This window comes from Natrix helvetica (genome assembly GCF_964273705.1).
Source record: "Natrix helvetica genome assembly, chromosome: 8".
Classification (NCBI taxonomy): Eukaryota; Metazoa; Chordata; class Lepidosauria; order Squamata; family Natricidae; genus Natrix; species Natrix helvetica.
In genome coordinates this window covers 27,900,642-27,921,745 of record NC_138559.1, presented here as the reverse complement: position 1 = coordinate 27,921,745, position 21,104 = coordinate 27,900,642, and the positions used below count along the sequence as shown (strand labels likewise).

Below are 21,104 nucleotides of genomic sequence, written 5' to 3'. Positions count from 1 at the left end.
CCCCCTCCTCCTCCCCCTCCTCCTCCCCCGCCGCCTCCCCTGCCTCCTCCCCCCCTCTTCCTCCTCCCCCCGCCTCCTCTCTCCCTCTTCCTCCTCCTCCTCCCCTCCCCCTCTTCCTCCTCTTCCTCCCCCTCTTCTTCCTCCTCCCACCCTCCTCCTCTTCCTCCTCCCTGCCTCCCCTCCTCCTCCACCTCCTCCTCCCCGCCTCCTCTTGCTCCTCTCCTCCCCCTCCCCCTCCTCTTCTTCCCCCTCCTCTTCCTCCCCCTCCTCCTCCTCTTCCTCCTCCCCTCCTCCTCTTCCTCTTCCTCCTCCCCTTCCCCCTCCTCCCCCTCTTCCTCCTCTTCCTCCCCTCCTCTTCCTCTTCCTTCTCCCCATCTCCCCTTCCCCCGCCTCCCCTTCCTCCTCCTCCACCTCTTCCTCCTCCCCTCCTCCTCCTCTTCCTCCCTTCCCCCTCCTCCTCCTTTTCCTCCCCCTCCCTCCACCTCCTCTTCCTCCTCCTCTTCCTCCTCCTCCCCGCCTCCTCTTCCTCCTCCTCCTCCTCCTCCATTCCTCCTCTTCCCCCTCCCCTCCTCCTCTTCCTCCTCCTCCCCTTCCTCCTCTTCCTCCTCCTCCATTCCTCCTCTTCCCCCCTCCCCTCCTCCTCTTCCTCCTCCTCCCCTTCCTCCTCCTCCTCCTCTTCCTCCTCCTCCATTCCTCCTCTTCCCCTTCCTCCTCCTCCCCTTCCTCCTCCTCCCCTTCCTCCTCCTCCTCCTCCTCCTCCTCCATTCCTCCTCTTCCCCCTCCCCTCCTCCTCTTCCTCCTCCTCCCCTTCCCCCTCCTCGGGGACTGTTGGAGAAGCTGTTGGCCGAGCGCAGCCGGTGATCTTGTCTCCCTCCAGGCAGTGCCTGCTGTGACCCCCGTGGACGAGGAGGGCTCGGATGGGGAGCCAGACCAGGAAGCCGTGCAGAGGTAACGCTCCCACCTGCCCCCCCCGGGGCTTCCGCTTGCTTTTGCTTCCCTGGGAGCTGAGGGCTTCTGCTGCCTGGACCTCCCTCCTTTCTCTCACTAACCTCTTTGCGCTGACCGGAGGGGATGGGTGGCCTTCTGTAAGTATATCGCTCCGGGGAAGGCACCTGGCATTTGCCCGGCTGGTGCCCAGCAGCTTTCTTCCGTCCAGCCGAAGCCGTTTTTCTCTTTCCTCCCAACACCCGTCTTGTACCTTCTGCGCTGGGAAAGGCCGGCAGGGGTCTTGGCTGCCCATTCTCAGGGGTCTGGCTCTTAGGCTGTTGTGGTAAAAGCGGGAGCCTCCGCTCCAGAACTCAAAGGACGAGACAGTGAGCGCCCCAGGGGCCTCGCTGCCTTTGAAGGGCTCCCCAGCCTCGTAGAGCACAAGGGCCCGGTGAAATGGGCCCCTGGAAAGCCCTTCAGGGGCCACAAGAGTCGGGATCGGTTTGGACTGCAGCCCTGGCCCTTCTGCTGAGCCTCCTTTGCCCCCCAGGACAGAAGCTCCTTTGGAAGGGAGGACCGGGAAGAGCACGAAATACCCTTTCAGGGGGCCACCCTTCGGCCACCGGCCCCAGAGGCTGCCTGGGGAGCAGAGGAGGGGAAGGTCCTTCCGGGGAGGCCGCTTGACAGTCTGCCAACCCTCAGAGAGGGCCCAGAGCAAGCGGAAGCTCCAGCAGGGAAGGATCTTTCCCACCTCTTCCTTTTGGAGAGGGAAGGCAACCTGGAGCTCCTCCTCCCCCTCCCCCTCCTCCCAGGGCTTTCCTAGAGCTGCTCCTGGTGTGTTTCCCCCCTCCCCCCCCCAGCTTCCTTTTTAAAATTGCCCAGAGAACTTGCAAGTTGGAGGCAGTTTTAAAACAAGAAAGGAGAAGGTCTCGATGGTTCCTCTGACGTCATGGAAAGGCGCCTGCCGGCTGAGCAAGTTGGTGGCCCCCACCCTAAATGACAAGGCGGCAAAGGGATCCTGCCCCCTTCCTCCTGCCGGCCGTGGCCCTGCCCTTGGTTGAGCCTTTGGCTGCATGGCCGAGTCCCTCCGCCTGCTTCTTCTCCGGTTCTCTTGTCCGTGATCATCCCAGGCCAGGTGGCTGCTCTAGAGGGAGCCCTTCCTGCCCACTGAACCTGAAGGGCTAGAGAGGCAGGTTAGGGCGGGCTCTCCTGCTGGGCAAGGCTGCTCCCCAGAGGCTCAGAACAGAGCAAGCAGGCCCTCTTCACCCCCAACACGGATGGGGCTGGGCTGGCCTTCCCTCTGCTCCTTCCTGGACCATCTGGATGCGTGTGTGTGTGTGTGTGTCTGTGCATGGCGGTGTGGACGAGGGAAGCGTTGTTGCTGCACTCCTCATGGCTGCAGCTGGTCATTGGCGGGAGGAAGCCCTCCCGCCAGTGCCAGTGAATGGGGAAAGCCAGTCTGGGCAGGCAGGCAGGGAGGCCCTTCCCAGCCTTTCCTGGTTTTCTTAGGGGTCCTCAGCATCCCGCTGAGGGGAAGCCTGGCCATGGCTAACCAGCGGCCTCCTTTCAGCCCTGCCCCACCTGCAGCCTCGGGTGGACCAGGTGCTCCCAAGGAAGCCCCACCCGGAAGGAAAAGGCGGCAGGTTTTCCTTTCTTCCTTCTCGCTCTGCACTGGACGGGCTGCCTTGGCGGCCTCCAACCCTAACCCTAACCCTGAACTCTGCTGATGGGGGGCCACATTAGAGTGGGGGCCCAGCGCAGGTGCTGAGCTAGCTTCCCTTGCCCTCCTTCCTCCTGGGTGAGCCTCTTCGCATCTCCACCTGCTTGGCTTAATTCTCTGGCCCTTCCGCTTGCTCCGGAGTGGGGCTGTGCCAGGAATGGCCGGCCTCTCGCCCTCTCTTTCCCTGCCTCTCTGCGCCCCCTCCCTCGTGGGCAAGAGGCTGCCCCCACCCCTCTGCTGCTGCTGCTGCTGCTGCTGGCGCTGCTGCTGCCTTCCACCTGTCTCCCCGAGGTCCCGGGCTCTCCTTCCCTCCAGAGGCTCATCTCCTCTGCTCCCGCTCGTTGCAGATACTTGGCCAATAGGTCCAAAAGGCACACCCTGGCCATGACCAACCCCACCGCGGAAATCCCGCCCGACTTGCAGAGGCAGCTCGGACAGCAGCCCTTCCGCTCCCGGGCCGCACACCTGGCACCTGAGCAGCACCGGTGAGTAGCGGCACCGGACGCCTGGGAAGCTCCCCTCAGAGGAGGGCGGAAGCTTCTGCCGTTGGCCCAGATGCCTGCCGCTCTCCGCTTGCCGGTGGCCCCTCGAGTCCCCTGCCCCCTTGGGCCTCGCAGGGCGGAGGTCAGCTCTCAGCCCCTCAGCATAGCAGAGGGGGCGGGGGCTTTGCCAGCCCCCCGGAAGGCAGCTTGGTGGGCAGCCCCTTGCCAGCTCTCCCTGACTTGGTGGCTCCAGGGTGGAGCTGGAAAACGGCCGCCTCAGCAACAGCATCAGCAGCTGGATGGACTCTGATTTGTGATCCGGATGGAGGGACGTGGCCGGAGCACCCAACCGCCTGTGTTTGTGCTGACACAGAGGCTGCCTCACCCTTGGAGAGCCACCTCTGGACCTTGCCCATGTCAACAGCTCCCTCAGGGGGTTGGCGCTGGAGCAGCCTCTTGGCCTGCAGTCCTTCCAGGCTAAAATTCCAAGGAGTGGGGGTGGGGGGGAGTGCTGACCGCTGATCGTTACCAAATGACTTCTCAGCCTGGGACATGGTTGCCGGAGACAATGGGAGGCTCCCTGGGAAGGCCAGCAGGGGGGGCTCTGCTCCCTCTCTCCCACTCCTCTTCATTTGCCCCCGCTGAGCCCCTCCCCCTTGCTTTGAGGGGAGCTGGTGGTCTCTCCGGGCAGAGCATGATGTCACCGGAGGGGCAGGTGGACTCTGAACCGGCTGGGGCCACATGGGTGCCACGCTGGAAGCCCAGCCAAAGGGCAGAGATCAGAGTCCGCCCCTTCTGTGACTCAGCTGGGCTGCTGGCTGGAGCTGCTCTGGGCCATCTCCTCCCTCCCTCCCTCCCTCCACTCCGCTCGGCCCCAGAAGGACCCTCGGAAAGCCTTTGTGGGGGGGGGGCTCACTTCCCCCAGCCCCTGACAGCCCCAGCCCTTGCATTGCTGCAGAACAGGAGGGGGGCTTGGGGGGAGGCCATGCTTCTGGGGAGTAGCTGCATGGAGGCTTTGGCACTTGCAGAGACGGCCAGAGGCTTCAAACCTGGGGTGGGGTGGGGTGGGGGGCAGGAGACATCTCTGCTGTGCAGGTTGCTGGTCCACCTGTCCAGCCTTCTTCAGGAGAGGGGAAGGGAAGGGAAGGGGGGTGCCTCTTTCCTCCAGCTTCCCTGCAGGGCCCTGGAGGTGGTATGGGGGGGGGGCTGGCCTGGGGAAGGAGCCGGCTGCCCCTGAGCCCCCCGCCAACATCATGGATGTGACCGTAGGGGGGAACCTGGGTGGGCTTTGCCTCTACGGAGGTGTCCCTGGCCTCCTTTCTCCCTTCTCCTCCTCCTCCACCCAGGAGCTTCAGTCTTTTGTTTCTCTCCGAATGATGCCTGTCACTCAGAGCCACACGGCCTCCACGGTGGGCCCAAGGCCAGCGCCAAGCACTCTTCCCTCCTGCCACCCAGGGGGCCACTGGAGGAGAATCCCACCCAGGAGGCTCAGGCCAGGGGCCGAAGGGTGCTGGCCCTGGACGTCTGCCCAAGGGAGCACCTGATAGCCAGGGCGGGGGTGTGCGGGACCAGGGGGACCTGGCCGTGCCCGTCTGTCCCAGGATTCCTCAAAGGGAGCCCCAGGCCAGGGGCATCTCAAGCGTTCCCTCGGGGGCAAAGAGAGGGTTGAGGGCTGGCTTCACCTAAGGGCTTCAGCTGGGCAAAGGTGCCCAGCTGAGTCCGCCTGAAGGCCAGCCTGATTCCTTGGTGGGGCGGGGGGGTGCTGAGCCCCCTGCCTTGGCCTGCTTCCTGCCTAGGAGCGTCTCTTCCTTGCCTTGAGGCTCCGTTCAGCTGCCCTCATCTGGGGGCTCCCAGGGAAAGCGCCACTTACACGCCCCCAGGAGTTCTCTGCAGGCCCTGGAGGTCTTGGCCTGGGCTCTAAGGAACGCTGGGCCTTGTGACTGAGCAGCTCCATCAGCCCAACCGGGATGCATCTGTCTGAGGTCCCCCCGGAGGGTCTCCTCTGGAGCTGAGGGGCCTTTCTCTTCTGCCAGTCCTACCGCCTCCTTGTACCTGGGGATTGGTCTGGTGCCCAGGAGGAGCAGGAAAGAAGGGCAGCTCCTTCCTGCTCCCCTTGTTGTCCGGATCAGTTGCAGCAGAGAGAAGGGGCAGCTGCTGCCAATGCCAGATGCTTTTTCCCTCTCAGGCGCTCCTCTCCTCCCGGTCCTTGGGGGCTCAGGAGGGGGCCGGAAAGGCCCTGAAGCCAGAGCCCCCCCCCCCCCCGAGACATGGCTTGGAGTCCAGAGGAGGGGGAGGGGCTGCTTCTGTCTGCCATTAGTTGCTCTGGCCAAGCAGAGAGGAGGCGGGGAAGGTGGGCAGCCGGCCAGCGATCGGATTGTTCCGTCCAACTGGCTCCTGTTCTGTTGGGGGGGGGGAGTGGAGGGGGGAGGCTGGATTTGGGGAAATGGCCGTTGCGTCCAGCTGCTCCTCCTAACCTCCCCCTCCCTTCCTCTGTGTGTCCCCAGCTATGTCTACAAGGACTCGAACACGCTGCACCTCCCCACGGAGCGCTTTTCCCCAGTGCGCCGTTTCTCAGATGGGGCGGCCAGCATCCAGGCCTTCAAGGCGCAGCTGGAGAAGATGGGCAACCACAGCAGCATCAAGCAGCTCCAGCAGGTAGAGGGCCGAGCGCGGGAGAGCCAGCCGGACCTCTTTGCCAGAGCAATGCCAGGCGGGGTGGGCTGGTGGGCGGCTGGAGGGTGGCACCTTCCCTTGGACCAGAGTCCTCCGTCGTGCCCAGAGGCCTGGCGTTGAGCACTCCCTCCTCCTTCCCTGAAGAGGTGGGCTCAGTGGTGGGCTCAGGGGTGGGGGTGGGGGTTATGGCTGCCCTCTTCCAAGGAAGCTGCCGGAAGCTTCATTGAGCTCCCTTGCTCTGGTGGGGGCTCCCAGGGGGCTTGCAGGGCAGGGTGGGAGGAGTGTGACAGGGATGCCCAGCTGAGGCTGCCCTTCCCCGAGGCCAGGCCTGCTGCCACCCCTCTTCTCTGGCTGTGCGCAGCCAGGCAGGGCTGAGCCTCAGCAGGGCTCCTTGCAGGAGTGTGAGCAGCTGCAGAAGATGTACGGGGCCCACATGGACGAGAGGACGCTGGAGAAGACACAGCAGCAGCACTTCCTGTACCAGCAGGAGCAGCATCACCAGATCCTTCACCAACACATCCAGGTGCGGGGGGGGGGACTTGGGAGGGGCCAGAACCTCCCCCCACCCTGCCTTTCGGGTTCCCCTTGGGCTCCTCAGAGTCAGCTGCCCTGCAGGGGTCCCGGCCGACTGCTGAGCCCCGGGGCGGCTGTGACGCAGGGGTGGCTGAACAGCCCTCCGTTCAGTGGGGGGGGAGGGGGGGGGACTGGGATGCTGCTGCTCAGGACATTCCTCTCTGTGCTTCCTCTTCCGCTCCCTGCACAGGAGTGCATCCGTCCGCCACAGCCTTCCCCACCCTTGCAAGCGGGGAGTGAAAGCCAGCCTGCTCTGCTCACTCACCAGCTCCAGAGGTAAGCCCAGCCTCCGCCCAGCCTGCCTTCTGGGCCCCTTCGCCCCACACCTCCAGCAGGGAAACGGGGGGCCTTCTTGGACAGCCGCAGCAAGGAAGCTGCTGAGCAGAGCAATAAAAGGACAGCTGCCTAATTGCCCTCGGCCGAATAAAGCTGAGCTTGTCCTTCGCTTGGGGGAGGAGGAGGAGGAGGAGGAAGATTACAAGGGTGCTTCCAGGCCCTGATTGGGGGAGAGATTGAAATGCGGATGTGAAGAAGGCCAAGGCCCCTTCCCTGTGGCCACGGGGTCTTCTGTGGGGAAGGCCTCATCCCCTAGTTTTGCTCTCACTTTCCTGGGTTTGGGTTTGGGGGGAAATCCCTGCCTTTCATTTCTTGGGCCTGAATTTATTGCTTAAACGTTAGAATTTGGTACCACAAGACGGGGTGCTGGCCCTGAGGTTGGGCCCTTCCTGGAAGTCTCTTGGCCTTGAGGAGCTGCTGGGGTTCCTTGTGCCCTGGCAGAAAAGCTGCTGGACCAGAGGGGGTCTGCTCCAAGATTCAGGCGTTCCACTTGGGGCCGAGCACCAGGCCCCAGAGCTGGCCGGCCGGAGGGAGGGAGGGAGGGAGGGACAGACTCACCCAGGGGATCCCGAGACTGCAGGGTCTGCGGCTGATTTTTTCTTTGTGCCCCCAGATTACAGATCCAGCCCTCTAGCCCACCCCCAGCCCACCCCAGCAATCATCTCTTCAAGCAGACAGACAGCAGCCCCCCACCCGTCAGCAGCAGCCTGCTTCAGACCCACAGTAGGTGTTGGCTGCCGGCCAGGATTTGGGCTTGCTCCACAGGGCCTCTCTCTCTGCTGCCCAGGCAGGGCCAGGGGCTTTTTTGGGGGGAGGGACTCGCTCAATAGGAGGGCTCTGCTTTTTGCAGGTGCAGCCTCCCAGACCCCGTTCCAAGGGGGGACGCCATCGCCTCCGCCTCCCCACGGCAACATCTTCCAGCAGCCTGGGAACCGCTCCCCGCCCCCTAACGTGGCCTTGTCCTGCCTGGGCATGCAGCAGCCGGGACAGCCACTCCCGATGCAGGAGCCCGGAGACCTCATGGGCAGCAGCCTCCTGCAGGGCGGGAGGGGCATGCCCATGCCCCCCAGCGCCAGTCCGCTGCACATGCACCATCGTGCCAGTCTGATGGCCTCCCTGACCTACGGACACCGGCCCCTGTCCAAGCAGCTCAGTGCAGACAGCGCCGAGCCCTCCCACAGGTATGGCCCTGCTGGCTGGCCGAGGGCGAGGGAGGGGGGGCACTCCTGGCTCGGCTCTGAAGACCACGAGCAGAGCGGACCTCCCCCACCCCCCCACCCCGCTTGGCCCGGGCAACGATCCAGGCGCCCCCCCCCCCGACTTGGCCCTCTGGGGGCTACGCCCTCCCTCTTTGCAGGTACCCATCCACCGCAGGCTACACCCAGGCGCACCTCCACCCTCAGCTGTTCCCTGAGCCGTCCCGCGTCTCTCCGAGCAGCTTCGGCCCCGCGGCCCCCGCCGGCTTCCCTGCGGCCCCAGCCCTGAAGGTGCCCCTCCTGGAGCAGTTCCCAGGCTTTCCCCAGAGCAGCCAGCAGCAGCACTACGCGGCCTCTTCCCTGCACCAGGCCTTGCTGTCCCCCACCCCGCCAGACTACAGCCGGCGCCAGCAAGTGCCCCCCATCCTGCAGGGGCTGCTTTCTCCCCGCCACTCGCTGGCCGGCCACCCAGACCTGCGGCTGCCCCAGGCGGAGGTGGCCCAGCTGCTCAAGCGACGGCAACAACAGCAGCAGCAGCAGCAGCAGCAGCAGCAGCAGCAGCAGCAACAGGACTTCCAGGAGCTCTTCCGGCAGATGAGCCAAGGGGAGGCAGGACAGGGGCTCCCCAGCATGGCCCAGAAACTCTCCGACCGGCCTCCCCTGGTTTTGCCTTACCAAAACACTGACGCTTACCACCCCCACGCCAGCCCCCAGCCCCTCTTGAAGGTCAGGGGACAGGACTGCCTCTTGCATGTCTCGGGGCCACCCCGTGCATACGCCCCCCCTTCGGCCCTGCTGCACTCGGAGAGCATGGAGGAGGAGGAGGAGGAGGAAGCGGCGGACTGCTTGTGTGAGGGGCCCAGGGACCCCTTCCCAGGCGGCCACAAGAACAAAGGCTGCCCCGAGACACTGCTCCTCTTGAGCATTGGGGGGCCAGGGGACTCGGACTCTTTGTTTGGGCCCGCCCAGGGAGAGCCGGAGCTGGGCGCCCACCTGTATCGGCCCCAGACCGTCTCCCCCTTCTGTTGGAGCGAAGTGCCCTGCCCAGGTAAGGCCATCTCCCATCTCCAGGGGTGGCTTCTGGGCAGAAAGGCCCTCTCTCTTGCTCAGCTGGGCGGAGGGGGGGGGGGAAGATGGCCTCCTCAGCCCCTGGGGCAGGGTTGGCATTTCGGCAGCCCCCAGCTTTTCCTTCAGGAGGAGGACGCTGCTTCTCAGGGCATGGCATCCCAGCACTGCCATGGGTGGGTGGGGAGCTGGATTTGGAGCCCTGGAAGAGCAGCAGGTAAGGGGAGGGGCTGTTCCAGGAACTGCTGCAGACGTGTGGAGGTCAGTCTGGTAGGGGCCGTGGGGCCCGGAGTGGGGCAAGGGGTTCTGGTGAGCAGGAGGCCTGACTGCTCGTAATGGAGTGGGCAGCGGAGTGATTTGGGATGAAGGGAAGATGATTCCACAAGGAGGAGGAGCAGAGGCCAGGCGGCCCCCGGGAAACGCTCCCCTTGGCTGCCACTCCCTTTGCTGACCTTAAGTGGCCAGGAGTCCTGATTTGGGTCCCCTTGGCGGCCCAGAAGGGCCCGGCCAGTCCTCGGCTGGACCAGGAGATGCCTTTGCTGTCCCCGGTTGAGCCGGACAAGACTCTTCCGGCCAGCTCCTGACCCCTTTTGCACCCCTGTGTCGCCCATCCAGATCCCATGGTCACCGGTGGCCAGGAGAGGACCTCGCCCGGGCACATGGAGATGGCCGATGCGGAGGGGCTCACGGTGTACCCTGCGAGAATGATCCCTGGCGTGCATCCCAGATCCCGCCCCCTGCAGAGACACCACACCATCCAGAACAGCGACGACGCCTATGTATGTTGGGGGCAGGACAGCCTGGCTGGGGCAGTGCCAAGCCCTTTGCTTGTGCCGTGGGTGGGGCTGGGCAGGCGGGTTCCCCTCTCTTACCCACCTCCCCCCCAGCCTCTCAGTGCCCCCTTTGCTGCTTGCTGCAGGTGCAACTGGACCCTTTGCTGGGCATGAGCCTCATGGCGGGGAAAGCACTTAGTTCTGCCCGGATGGCCGATGCTGTTCTCAGCCAGACCTCCCTGGTGGGCAGCCAGCCCCTCCCCGAGGGAGAGAGGAGGGGTGAGTGCCAGAGACACAATGCTGGGGGACTCTGGGGCGGTCCTTGCGGGGCAGGGGGCTTCTCCAGCTTGTGGCTCCAGCAGGGCAATCCTCCCTCGGCCTGGGAGTGGCAGGATGGCAGCTGAGCCCCTCAGCCAGGAGGGGGTTTCACTTTCCTCTGCCCCCACAGATGGAGGGGAACACCTGGACGGTCAGGAGCAGCCCGGCTTGGGTGAGGGCAGCCAGCATCTCAACGCCTCTTGCTACCCCTCCACCTGCGTCACCGACGTCCTGCTGAGCTACAGGCAGCCGGAGCTTCCCTTCGGGGTGGAGCAAGCGGGGGTCTAGCAGGCCATGGCAGCTGTGAGTCTGCGTCCTATGCCGGGTGAGGAGGGGGGCGCCCCACCTGGCTCCTCTAACAGTGGGCCCCCCTCTTTGGGGGGGGGCAAGGGCACGTGTGAATCCTGGGGCCCCTTGGTGCTTCCTGGCTCAGCAGTCCGAAGGCCGAAGGGGCCGGGGGGGGCAGGGCTGCGTCTCGGAGGGCAGCGTCTCTGCAGCTCCAGCCCAGCTGCTCACATGGCCCTTCCTGGCGTTGCGTTGGCAGGGTTGTGTCCCACTCCAAAGTGAAAAGGTCCATTTCAAACCGACAGTATCTTGCAGCCTTGCACCAAACAGCCATCGCATTTCTCTGGGAAGGAAACCTCATGGCGGTGGTGACTCCTCCTTCTCCTCCTCGTTGGTCCAAGAGCTGCTTCTCCCTTCCGGGTGTTCGTTATTGCCATATTTGCCTGTGATGCCAGCTGTCCTGGAAGCGCCAACCGCCCCTCCTGGGGCTGCGGAGATGGACTGACCACAACCACGAGGACAGCAGGCGCCTCCCTGGCCTCGCTGGAGCCAGCAATAAGCAGACTTTGTCACGGGAGCCTTTCCAGGGACCGAGGGGCTGGGCTGGGGCCGTCTTCACGCCTGCCTGCCTGCCTGCCTGCCTTCTGTTGCTCGACCCCCCCCCCGCCCAAAAACAATCCCTCCGGATTCAGGCTCTCTCATCTCCCCTCCTTTCCCTTCCCCCCCCCCCCCCCGGACTGGTCCCCTCCTGGCCGCGGTGCAATATTGCTTTTGTGTCTCATTTATTGACTTTTCTGTGTTTGGATTTTGTCATTGTGCTTCAACCCCCTTTTTTTCTCTTTTTGTACCTCTTTTTCATTCATATCATGTGCTCTCTTTCCTTTTTTAGTTTAATTCTGAGGAAGTTTGGTTCTTGTTTTTTTAACTTCTTTCCCTCCAAATCATGTAGGAATTTGTTTCAGTAATGTTTTGGGTATTATTATTATTATTATTATTATTAATAAATTAATTCAGAATGCCTTCCTACCCTTGGCCGTGCTGCTTGACCCCCGCTCCCACCCCCTCTCTCGGCTCTTCCTCCAGGCCTTTCACCTTGGCTCCGGCCTGCCCTGCCCTCCGGAGGAGCCCTCCTTTCGGGGCACTGACTGGGCGAAGAGGGCCTGGCATCGTCTCTCTGCCTTTGGGGACCTTCGGAAGCTTCCCCTGAATTCCTGTTACGGACTTTTTTTTAAAGTCAGCAAGAGTAAAGGGTTTTTTTTTAAAGGGCAGCCTTCCTGCAGCCCTCCGGATAGGCAGGGAAGCTCCGGGCCCCTCGGAGGGCTGCTTCTTTGGCTGAGCCCCCTCCCCTTCAGGAGTCCCTGGTCTCCTCCTCTGGGCCGGATCAGAACTGGAGCTCCCACTTCTAGGAGGAGGGGGGAGCCAAAGGTGTCCCCCCCCCCGCCCTCCCCACCAGCTCTGGACTCCGGCTTGTTCGTCCTCTGTTTACATTACCTGGGAGGTGACAGCAACGCCCCCCCTCCCCCTCCCAGCCCTATTCCAACAGGCTGGGGGGGGGGGGAATGCCGGGCGGGGCTGTTTTGCAGTATCACATTTTTGTTTGTTTTCAGTTTTGGTTTTTTAAAATTGTTGCTTTGTATTGTATAATCAGTACTTAACAGTATATGTTGAATGTATAACATACTTTGCTATTATTTCTGTTTGGGGAAATGTCCAGAGTATTTTTCTCATTTATGTTGGACTAAAACAAGAGCCCCCCCCCCCCCCACGTCCCCCAGGTTTTCAGTAAATTCTTAGTTCCGTTTTGGGTGGGTGGGCTGTTTGCAACTAGTTGTTCAAATAAACCCTTGATTCTGATTGGCTCTCAGTTCTGGTCTCGCTCCTCTCTTGCTGCTGTTGGAGAAGCTGCTGCCCAGCCCAGCCCGGTTCCCTACTTGGGGGGTGGGGGCTGTTTCAGGCCATCCGTTGTGTGTGTGTGTGTGTGTGTGTGAAAAGAGCCAAGAGGATGGCTGCAATGCTGCAGGTGAAGCTCCACCCCTTTGACTTTGACCACGCCCTACAGGGGCTCCTTTGCAGAAGAGCCTCTTGCAGGGAGAAGCTGCTTTAAGGGACCGTCTCCCCCAAGGGGACTCGGGAAGCAGCCCCCCTCTGGGCCTCTCATGGTCTTGGCAGATGCCAGCAACCCCCCCACCCCGGCCTTGGTTGCTTAGAGGGAAAGCTGCTCCCACTTGGAGTCCTCAGGGTGTGACAGGGCCAAACTCTTCATTCTGGGTCAGCCTCCATCCGAGCTCTGGGAAATGGCTGGCCAGAGCAGCCCTGGGGGACGCTTCTGCCATCCCTCTTTCTCCTGGCGCGGAACGGGGAGCCCTTGCAGGCCAGAGGGGTGCCCAGGGCCTCCGGGCCCCTGCCAGGCCTGCTCTCCTCCTCGCTGGGCATCTGGGCAGCTCCTTCATTCCCTCCGATTTTTGGTGGTTGCTGCAGAGAAGGGTGGGTGTCCCTCCTCCACCCTTGTGCCCCCTGATCTGAGGATTGGTTCTTACTGCCTGGGAGGAGAGCAGGGGAGCCGGCCTGGTGCCCCCAGGGGCTTCTCTGAAAATCTGGCCGTGGGAGCACTTGGGTGGGACGTGCCCTCAGCCCTAACAAGTGTTGAGAAAAGCAAAGCCCCCCCACCCATACAAATTAAATGAAGGAGCTCCCACCCTCTCCATCTCAAGTGGGGTAGGACACCAGCCAGGAAGCCTCCTTCAGGCTGGACCGGTGTTTGCCCTGGGTGTTTGATGCCATCATCCGCCTGCCAAGCAGGGCTCAGGGCTGGATTTTGGCACCCCCAGGAGTGGCTTCTAGGGGAGAAGCCCAAGAGTGCTCCTGGCCTTTGCTGGCTTCTCCTGCGGCCCAGCTCAGCGGATCCTGAACGGTTTGTTGGGCCTCGTTGGAAAGAAACCGGCTGACGGGCTCTCCAATGGGTTGCACAGGCCCCGGAGGACTCCTTTCGGGGTGGGGGGTGTCTCTCTACAAAGCCCACCTTCCATCCCGAACATGTGGAGTGCGTGTTCTCTGCCAGAGCACTCTTGGTTGGCCTGCCTGCCCCTCTCCTCGGGCACCATCCCTCTCCGCTTCCTGCCCCTGGGTGTCTGCTCGCTTGGGACCGAAGGGGGACAATGAGGCCCTGGTCTTGGTGGGGGAGGAAAGCTGCCTTGGCCTGCTGGCCTTGGGGTGAGCCCGACCTCCTGTCAGCTTGCCTGGTGAGTGGAAGCCTCCCTGCCAGCCACTAAGCCTCCCCCAAGAGCCCCTGGGCTCTTGTCCCCTGCGGCTGCTCCTGGCCCACTGGGGGTCCGTTGGCCTGCTGGGTACACAGCTGTCCCTAAGCGCAGCCCAGATCTTGCTCGATGCCAGCAAGTTCCCTTGTCCCGGCATCTCCTGCCTGGCAATGTGTTTGATCCTTGAACTCTTAAGCGCCACATAGTCAACCTCAGGAGTGATTTCCCTGTTTATAGCTACTGCTTATCTCCAGCAATAAACAACCCGGCCTGTATAAAAAGCCTCCACCGACTCCATGCAGCAAAGAACACGGCAGACACCCGAGAGGCTGGTAAGATGCGGGCACCTGCTGGCCTTGGCTCCGGCCGGCTGCTCTCGGCTGACCCATCTGCCCAGTTCCTCCGCCGGCAAGAGGGTGGCAGAGAAGGAGGGCAGGGGAGCACTTGGTGTGGGGAGGAGGGGCAGGGGCTACTTCTGGGGGTCTCTTGGGGAGGGCTAAGGCAGAAGGTGGCCAGGCTGACCCTCTGGCAGGGACTGGATCCTCGGCTGAGATGGTGTTTGGGCATTAAAAGCCACCCTGCACCCCTCCAGCTCAGCCGATTTCCTTGGGGCCGCTGCCCATGCCGGGAGAGGGAGCTTTGGGTCTGGGCAGAGGCAGGGGGCGCTTCTCTTTCCCAACGGCTTTTCTCCCCCCCCCAGGGTCAAACGTAGCTCAGGATGCAGAGCCTCAACCTTCTCCTGGCCCTCCTGCTCCTTACAGGTGAGTCTCTGGGCAGAGGAGCTGTCGGGTGGGCAGGGCTGGGTGTGGGGGACGAGGCTGCCTGGCTGCTCCCATGGGGGGCTCCAGCAGGAGGTGTAGCAAGGGCTGCCTTTGGGTAGCCGGGAAGGGAGAGTCCTCTGCCTGCGCTGAGCCCCCTCCGCCTTGCCCTGCAGGAGCCCAGGCCCGCTACTTCTGGCAGCACGATGATCCCCAGCAGACCCGCCTGGAACGCCTGCAGGAGCTGGGCCAGGTGTACCTGGAGTCCGCCAAGGCGGCAGTGCAGGAAGCCGTGGTCCAGTTCGACTCCTCTGCCGTGGCCCAGGAACTGCAGTGAGTAGCGCTTTGCACCTTTGGGGAGGGGGTGGGGGAGGCATGCTGGGGGGCAATTTTCTGGGAGGAGGCAGAGGCGGCTGCTCTGGAGAACTGTGAGCCCCCCCTCCCCCGAAATGTACTCTGATTGGCAGGGCCAGAGAAGGCTGCTGGCGGGGGAAGATCTCAGGTGCTGCCTGGAGGGTGGAGGGCAGAAGAGGCAGAGTCGGCCTTCCGAGGGGAGGGGAGGGGAGGGGAGGGGAGGGGAGAAGAGTCCCTGGGCCCATCACCCACCTCCTCCATGGTCCCTGGGGACGGACGAGGCCCCGGCTGGTGGGCTCAGGAGAGTTTTTCGTTTTGGGAGATAAAAAAGCCTCTTGAATAGGAAACTCAAACGGAGAAGCAACAAAAGAAGTAGCAAAGTCAAAAGGAACCGGAGAGGGAAAAGAAGACAGCTTCAGAGCGGGCGCCTGTTGAGAGAGATCCGAGGGAGAATCAGAAGCCCCTTTGGGCTCTGTGTTCAGGATGCCCACGCTGATCGCCAGCCACTCTGGCAGGCAGGCAGGCAGGCTTGCAGGGCGAGTGGAGCAGCCCAGGGAAGGAGTGTGAGACCGTTGTTGGAGGCCCTGCCTGGTGGCCGGTAGCTGTCCGTACCCCAGGCAAGAGAGAGCCTTAGAACAGCCGTGCCCAGGGGAAGATGGCTCCTGTGGGAAGTCAGGGAGGGGGCAGGCCTTTGGGGCAGTTTCATGCCCCCCATACCACAGCATCTTTGAGGGATGAAGGCAACCTGAGAGGGGCTGCTGGCATCTCCTGGGCTTTTCCTAAATGCGGCTTCCGTGGTTTTGCTCCTGCGAAAGACCCCGTTGCCTGCTGGTCCCGGATCACAGGAGGAGGGAGGGTTACGATTCTTGGGCTGAACAAGGGATTCATAAGCCAAATCAGTTGATTTTCAGAGGTGGCTCGTCTGTGCTTTGAATTCGATTCGCCTTCCAAATACGATGTATACACTGAAATGTCGGTTAAGGAAAAGGTGTGGCCAGCTTTCCAGATTGGTCTGCGTGAACAGCAGCTACCCAGCAATTCCACTTTCTATGGGAAATCTCTGGCTCCACATATATATATATATATATATATATATTAAAATATACACGTCTCATGATTTAAAACTGAAATTAATTCACCAGAAAATATATTTTCAGCTCTCCTCCCCTCCTCTAAGAACCTTTAAAAAGCTACGGATGTTAATTTCCTAGCAATCACTATCACACCATTTCTCTTTCTCTGTGGAGACTCTATATTCATTTGAGGCATCTGCATTTCACTAAAACAATGTTATTTTTTAAAAAAATTAAATAGTTTTTTTTAAATCCTTGGTGTTTTTGTTAGGAATTGTTGGTTTTATTCTGTTGTACCTCGGGGAGACTCGAGAGAGAGAGATGTGGGAAAAAATGATAGATAGGTGACCTCATCCTAGGGAATCCCCAGAAGTCCCCTGAGCCAGCTGATGTGCTGCAGCTGCCAAAAAGGCCGATGTGGTTGTGGGCTGCATCAACAGAGGGACAGCATAAAGATTACAAGAAGTGATAGTACAGCTTTGATAAGACTAGGAATTATGCATCCAGTTCTGGCCACCATGATAGAAAAAAAGATGCTGAGGCCCTAGAAACAGTGCAGAGAAGCACAACAAACAAGGATGAAGAGGGGCTGGAGACTAAATTGTGTGAACAATGGAGGGAGCTGCGTACGTCTAGCTTATAGGACAGGAGGATTGGGGGCGGGGGGCATGATAAATGTCTTCCAGAACTTGAATTTGGAGTTGGACTAGAAGACCTCTGAGATCCCCTCTGTTCCTGGGATTCTATTGGTTATAATGTCATTTTCTTTAGTCAGATCAACTTCCTACCCTGTCATCCAAAAAATATGTCTTTTGATTTCTTTGTCATTGTCTTTCCAAATGCTCCGGGTGTTGTGGAGGCATCTTCTCCGTCCTCTGCAGCCTCTCTGACTCAGTACTTGCTCTTGCAGAGTGAACTTAGGGCAGAAGTTGGAAGCCGTAACAATTGTGCTGCGACATATCAAGGAGGAGATAGCCCCCGAGCTGGAAGGAGTGAGGAACGAACTGCGGGCGGCCTGGCAGAAGCTGAAGGAAGAGGTGATCAATGACGTGCGGGACGTCGGAGCCCAGATCCAGCCCTTGCTGCTCAGGTTCCGGGAGAATGTGCAGCAGGACGCGGCCACCTACTTCCAGCAGCTGAGGACCATCTCCCAGGACATCAACCAGGCGGCCCAAGAGAAGCTGAGGCCAGTGGCCGAGAGCTTCCGGGACAAGGTGCGAAGCCACGTGGACGAGTTCCGCAAGGACGCCGCTCCCTACGCCAAGAAGCTGGAGCAACTCCTCCAGGAGAAGGCCAAGACGCTGGAGCAGAGCGCCCTGACCGAGCTCACCGAGTTGCAGACCGAGCTGCAGCAGCAACTGAGCGAAGCACGGGAGAAATACGGGCCCCTCTTGGAAAAGGCCCGGGAGGAGCTGCTGAGCCTGGTGGGGAGCGCCAAGTCCTTGTTTGTGACCGACAGTGCACAGGAGCAGGAGTTGGAGCAGCAGAGCTCCTAGAGGCCCTGCATGGGTGCCCCCCAATCAACACTGCCTCTCCCCTCCCCCCGCAATGGTGACGAATCCTAGTGGCTGAGGAGGCTGGCAATCCCTTTGCAAGAGAACCCCCCACTTCCACCCCAGACTTTTCCCTCTTCTTCTTCTTCTTTTTCTTTTGTGCCAAATAAAAACATCTGTGATATGCAAATGATCTCTGCGTCCCTTGCATAATGGGGGCCGGGGGGGGGGACCTGGGCATTGAGGGACTCGGGGTTCAGCTCCTCCAGGCCTCTTTGGCAGCTGGGAGGAGATGGGAAGGACACTTCCTCCCTCGCATTTAGTCCAACGGAGCTTGGGGGTGGGGTGGGGGTGGGGCTCAGGCTCGGAAGGGGGATGCTTGGGGCACAGGGTGTGTTTGTTTCTCCACAGGCCAGTCCATGAATGGGGTCCAGGTGCGAATGCCTGCTAATGTCAGGAGCAAACGGGGGCTCTGGAATGCAATCACTTGGAGGGGGGGGGGTTGGGCAGGACCCAGGGGAGGAGTTTGTTTGGGCCAGAGCCAGAGTGCCTGAAGGCAGCATGTGGGGGTCTCCCAGGCCAGGTGTGTGTCTTATTGGCCCCCCAGGGACCCTAGGCAGGGCCTTCTCGGCTTCTCCCTCCACAAGATCTGCACCCCCACCCGGCCAGCGCTGAGCAGGGACCTGTTATGGGACACACCTCGGCCCTTGTGACTCTTATCTGCAGACGAGGAGGAGGAGCCGTGGAAGCCCCTCGCCCCTCTGAAATCCCAGCAGGGCTCCTGCTTGAGGGGTAGCAGCAGATGCCTGCCCATTCGGCGCACAGGAAGAAAGCCACGCATGCAACGTTCTGCTACTTTTAATGAGGAAAATTCCACACTAGAGAGGAGCCAGAAAGCCGGGTGGGGTGGGGTGGGGGGCAAACGATCTGAGGGTCCCCAGAGGAGCAGGAGTAGGGAGAGCTGCACCTGGTCCTGAGGACGGCTAGGGTGGCCGTGGCTCCATTGGGCTCCTGGGTGTGGAATGGGGCTCCAGACTCAGGGAGACCTCTTCAGCAGGTTTGCAACGTGAGTCTTTACTTGTTCAATTGCATTCCGGGTGCGTTCAATGCAACTCTGTGTCAATTCCCTGGAGAGAGTTAAGGTGGGGTGAGAAGGGGAGGAAAGGGAGTTCAGGGAACAGATCTTCCTGCCCCCCCCCACCTCAAGAGGCCCTGTTGGGCTGGGAGGCCGTGGGCTGGGAGGCCGTGGGCTGGGAGGCCGTAGCTGGAGGCCCACTGAGCCCAAAGGACATCTCCCAGGCTGCAAAGAATCAAGGTGCAGAAGCAGAATTTATACGGTCAGCCGGCCGATTGTCCTTGCTAGCCAAAGGAAGGCTTTGTGCAAAACGAGAGTCTGGTCACAGTGTTGACCAATTAGGAGGCACCCCAACCCCACCCCTTGCTCCAAATCCCTCCCAGGGGGAGCAGCCCCCCCCCCCAGGGCTGTGCAGCGCCTGGGCTCCCCTCCCCACCCCCAAAAGGCCGGAGACCCCAAAACCCACCTCACTTGCTGGTAAACCTCCGATGACTGAAAATTGGCGAGGTGCTCTTGCGCCTTCTGGACGAGGCCCTGGAAACGCGTCCTCACCGTCTCCTGGCCATCCTCAGCGCCTGGGAAGCAAGCGGGGAGGCTGAGGGATGGGGGGAGCTCTCGCCAGGGAGGGGCAGGGAAAGAGCCAGGGAAGAGGAGGGCGCCTCCCCCGCTGTCTGGGCCCCCGCTCGGCTCCCTGGCCTTGCAGCCTCTTACGTGCAACGGTGGCCAGCAGCGCCAGCAGCGCCAGCAGCAGCGGGGCCCTCATCGTCCCTCGGTGGGTCCTGTGCCGAGAAAAGGGGTCGTCACTCGCCTGGAAGGGGCTGCCTTGAGTGGAAGGGAGGGCTGGGGCGGCCCTTGGCTCCAGGCCGGGCATCTTTCCAAAGAAGGGGCAAGAAGGGGAAGGAAGCCAGGCAGGCTCAGTGGCTGGCAGCGAGGGGGGCCAGGCTCCGTTCCCCCCAGGGCTTCCACAGGCGGGGGTCCCAGCGCCCCCCCCCCCATGGAAGTGGGAAATCCTTCTGCAAAGGCCCCGAGGCCCCCTTGCTGGGACTCTCCCACCTTTTCTCCGGGAGCTGAAAGTCAACTTTGCCCTTTCGAGCCGAAACAGCCGCCCTGCCAGGTAGACTGAGGGAGAGAGAGAGAGAGAGCAAGACGGCTCAGAGTCCCCGAGGGAGACGCGACGGAGGTTCTCCCCGGCCCGCCGCCTGCCTGCCTCCCCCACGGAGACGGGTCTCACCTTCCGGCTGGGCTTCCCCAAGGAGCGGTCCGTTCTGCCGAAGGGACGGCCGCGGCTCCCCCTTTATAGCCCCCCTCCCCCCCGGGCTGCGCGGTCAAAGTTCCGGCGGGGGGGCTTTTGGGAGGGGCGGCCCGGGGCAGGGGGGCTTCCGTCCTCCGGCCCCGTTGGCTGCGCTGGGGACACTCGCCCGCCCCGCGCCCGCCTCTGCTGCTCCGCCGACCTGGCAGGGCCCTTCCCCGAGCAGCGCCTCTCAGAGTCCCGGCCTGGCCCCGGGTGGGCATGGCGGGGCCTCGCTCGCTGCCTGCCACCTTCTCCTCTTTGCTGGACGGGCCTCTTGGAGACCAACAGGGGAGCCCAGCTGGGCCGGCTAGGGAATGGAAGGGCAACATGGGCGCTGTGAAAGAAATAGAGACCCAGTGGGGTCTCTGTCCCCCAGCTGTTTCCCGTTCCTCCCGGGGCTCTCATTCCCGAGGGATGCCAGGGGGTGCCTGGGGAGGTGCTGGTGTCTGAGTGAGGGGCATCTAACAACCCAGAGATCACTTAGCTGACCATCTCTTCTACTGTCTCCTGATTTGGGGGCTTCACAGTTAGTTGGCAGTCTGTGGAGAGGGACTCAGAGGGCTTGTTTGGACTCTCTCTCTCTCTCTCTCTCTCTCTCTCTCTCTCTCTCTCTCTCTCTCTCTCTCTCTGTGTGTGTGTAAATCTGCCCCTTCCCCAAAAGGCCTTAAATTGGGCAGCTGAGAAATCGCTGTGCTTGCTGGGGCCAGGCTGGCCTGTTTCTGTGCCCGCTCTTCTTTTGGGGAGACTTTGGAAATCAGGGTACAAAAATAAGGGATCCAAACCCACCCGGCTAGCCGAGTCCTCTGGGGAGACTGTCTTCTGGGGGTGGGGGTGGTTTGGCTCAGATTTGGGGATGTGGGGTGCCAGTGCAAAGCCAGGGTCTCTGCCCGGGATGGCTTCCCAAAGCAAGCCCGTGAGTCCAGCTCTTTTCTCTTTTTCCGGCCTCAGGCCTTTCATGGCTCCTGGCCAAGGTTGTGTTGGAGGTTACTGTTTCTTTCCACAGGCTCTTCAGGGCTCCCACACAATCCAGCACACTCCGGCAACCTGTGGCCTCTCAGCACCAACGGGATCATCTTTGAACCCTGCGGGGTGTTGTTGGCCACTGCCCCTTCATCCTGCACAACAGCCCTGCCTCGCCTTGGACTGTGACCCCCAGATAACACAGCCAGGCCAGTCAGGGTTCAGTTAAACAAACTAGTTTATTTCTACACCAGGAGAAGCCTTCAAATCCACGCAGCCTGCATCTCTGTGCTGGCTGTTTCAGTCAAGGGGTGGAGGGAGGCAGCCTGCACATGCTCAGAGGCAAGAGCAAAGGGGCACCTTCGGTCACTAGACCTGATCTCTGTCCCCTGCTTCAAGGCGCACCCACTTGAGAGAGCCCCTTGTTCTGCTTTGTCAGGCAAATGCAATACTGGTTCTCTTGGACCCAGGTGCCAGGATGCCCAGACTTTGGCCAGT

The 21,104-nt window shown here is 61.6% G+C and overlaps 3 protein-coding genes across 20 annotated transcripts in view; 2 read left to right on the top strand and 1 right to left on the bottom strand.

The window, feature by feature from the left end:
- Nucleotides 1-12,212, top strand: part of SIK3 (SIK family kinase 3) — a 42,678-nt gene extending 30,466 nt beyond the window's left edge. For 2 of the 17 annotated variants that reach the window (XM_081961429.1, XM_081961431.1), the window contains exons 14-25: nt 878-948; nt 2,995-3,132; nt 5,634-5,784; nt 6,164-6,325; nt 6,566-6,651; nt 7,325-7,434; nt 7,562-7,892; nt 8,069-8,955; nt 9,588-9,751; nt 9,892-10,024; nt 10,194-10,366; nt 10,608-12,212. In XM_081961429.1, the coding sequence (XP_081817555.1) occupies nt 878-948; nt 2,995-3,132; nt 5,634-5,784; nt 6,164-6,325; nt 6,566-6,651; nt 7,325-7,434; nt 7,562-7,892; nt 8,069-8,955; nt 9,588-9,751; nt 9,892-10,024; nt 10,194-10,351 (2,391 nt within the window). In that variant the 3' untranslated portion in view covers nt 10,352-10,366; nt 10,608-12,212. Of the gene's footprint in view, nt 1-877; nt 949-2,994; nt 3,133-5,633; nt 5,785-6,163; nt 6,326-6,565; nt 6,652-7,324; nt 7,435-7,561; nt 7,893-8,068; nt 8,956-9,587; nt 9,752-9,891; nt 10,025-10,193; nt 10,389-10,607 lie in introns of all 17 variants that reach the window. The other 15 variants (XM_081961436.1, XM_081961433.1, XM_081961435.1 and 12 more) reach the window with 15 other exon arrangements.
- Nucleotides 12,213-12,809: 597 nt separating this feature from the next.
- On the top strand, nt 12,810-17,470 carry APOA1 (apolipoprotein A1). Its single transcript, XM_081961458.1, has 4 exons — nt 12,810-13,934; nt 14,303-14,363; nt 14,537-14,693; nt 16,698-17,470. The coding sequence occupies exons 2-4, from the start codon at nt 14,321-14,323 to the stop codon at nt 17,281-17,283; spliced, it is 786 nt and encodes a 261-aa protein (XP_081817584.1). The 5' UTR covers nt 12,810-13,934; nt 14,303-14,320; the 3' UTR covers nt 17,284-17,470.
- Nucleotides 17,471-18,122: 652 nt separating this feature from the next.
- LOC309396349 (uncharacterized protein) lies at nt 18,123-19,990 on the bottom strand. Of its 2 annotated transcripts, XM_081961413.1 has the most exons (5): nt 19,587-19,990; nt 19,409-19,474; nt 19,067-19,134; nt 18,822-18,930; nt 18,123-18,407 (listed from the first exon to the last, which is right to left on the bottom strand). In XM_081961413.1, exons 1-5 carry the CDS (start codon nt 19,973-19,975, stop codon nt 18,317-18,319), a joined length of 723 nt encoding a protein of 240 aa, XP_081817539.1. In that variant the 5' UTR covers nt 19,976-19,990; the 3' UTR covers nt 18,123-18,316. The 2 variants fall into 2 exon arrangements, with proteins under 2 accessions (XP_081817539.1, XP_081817540.1); XM_081961414.1 differs by lacking the exon at nt 19,409-19,474.
- Between the last annotated feature and the right edge of the window lie 1,114 nt (nt 19,991-21,104).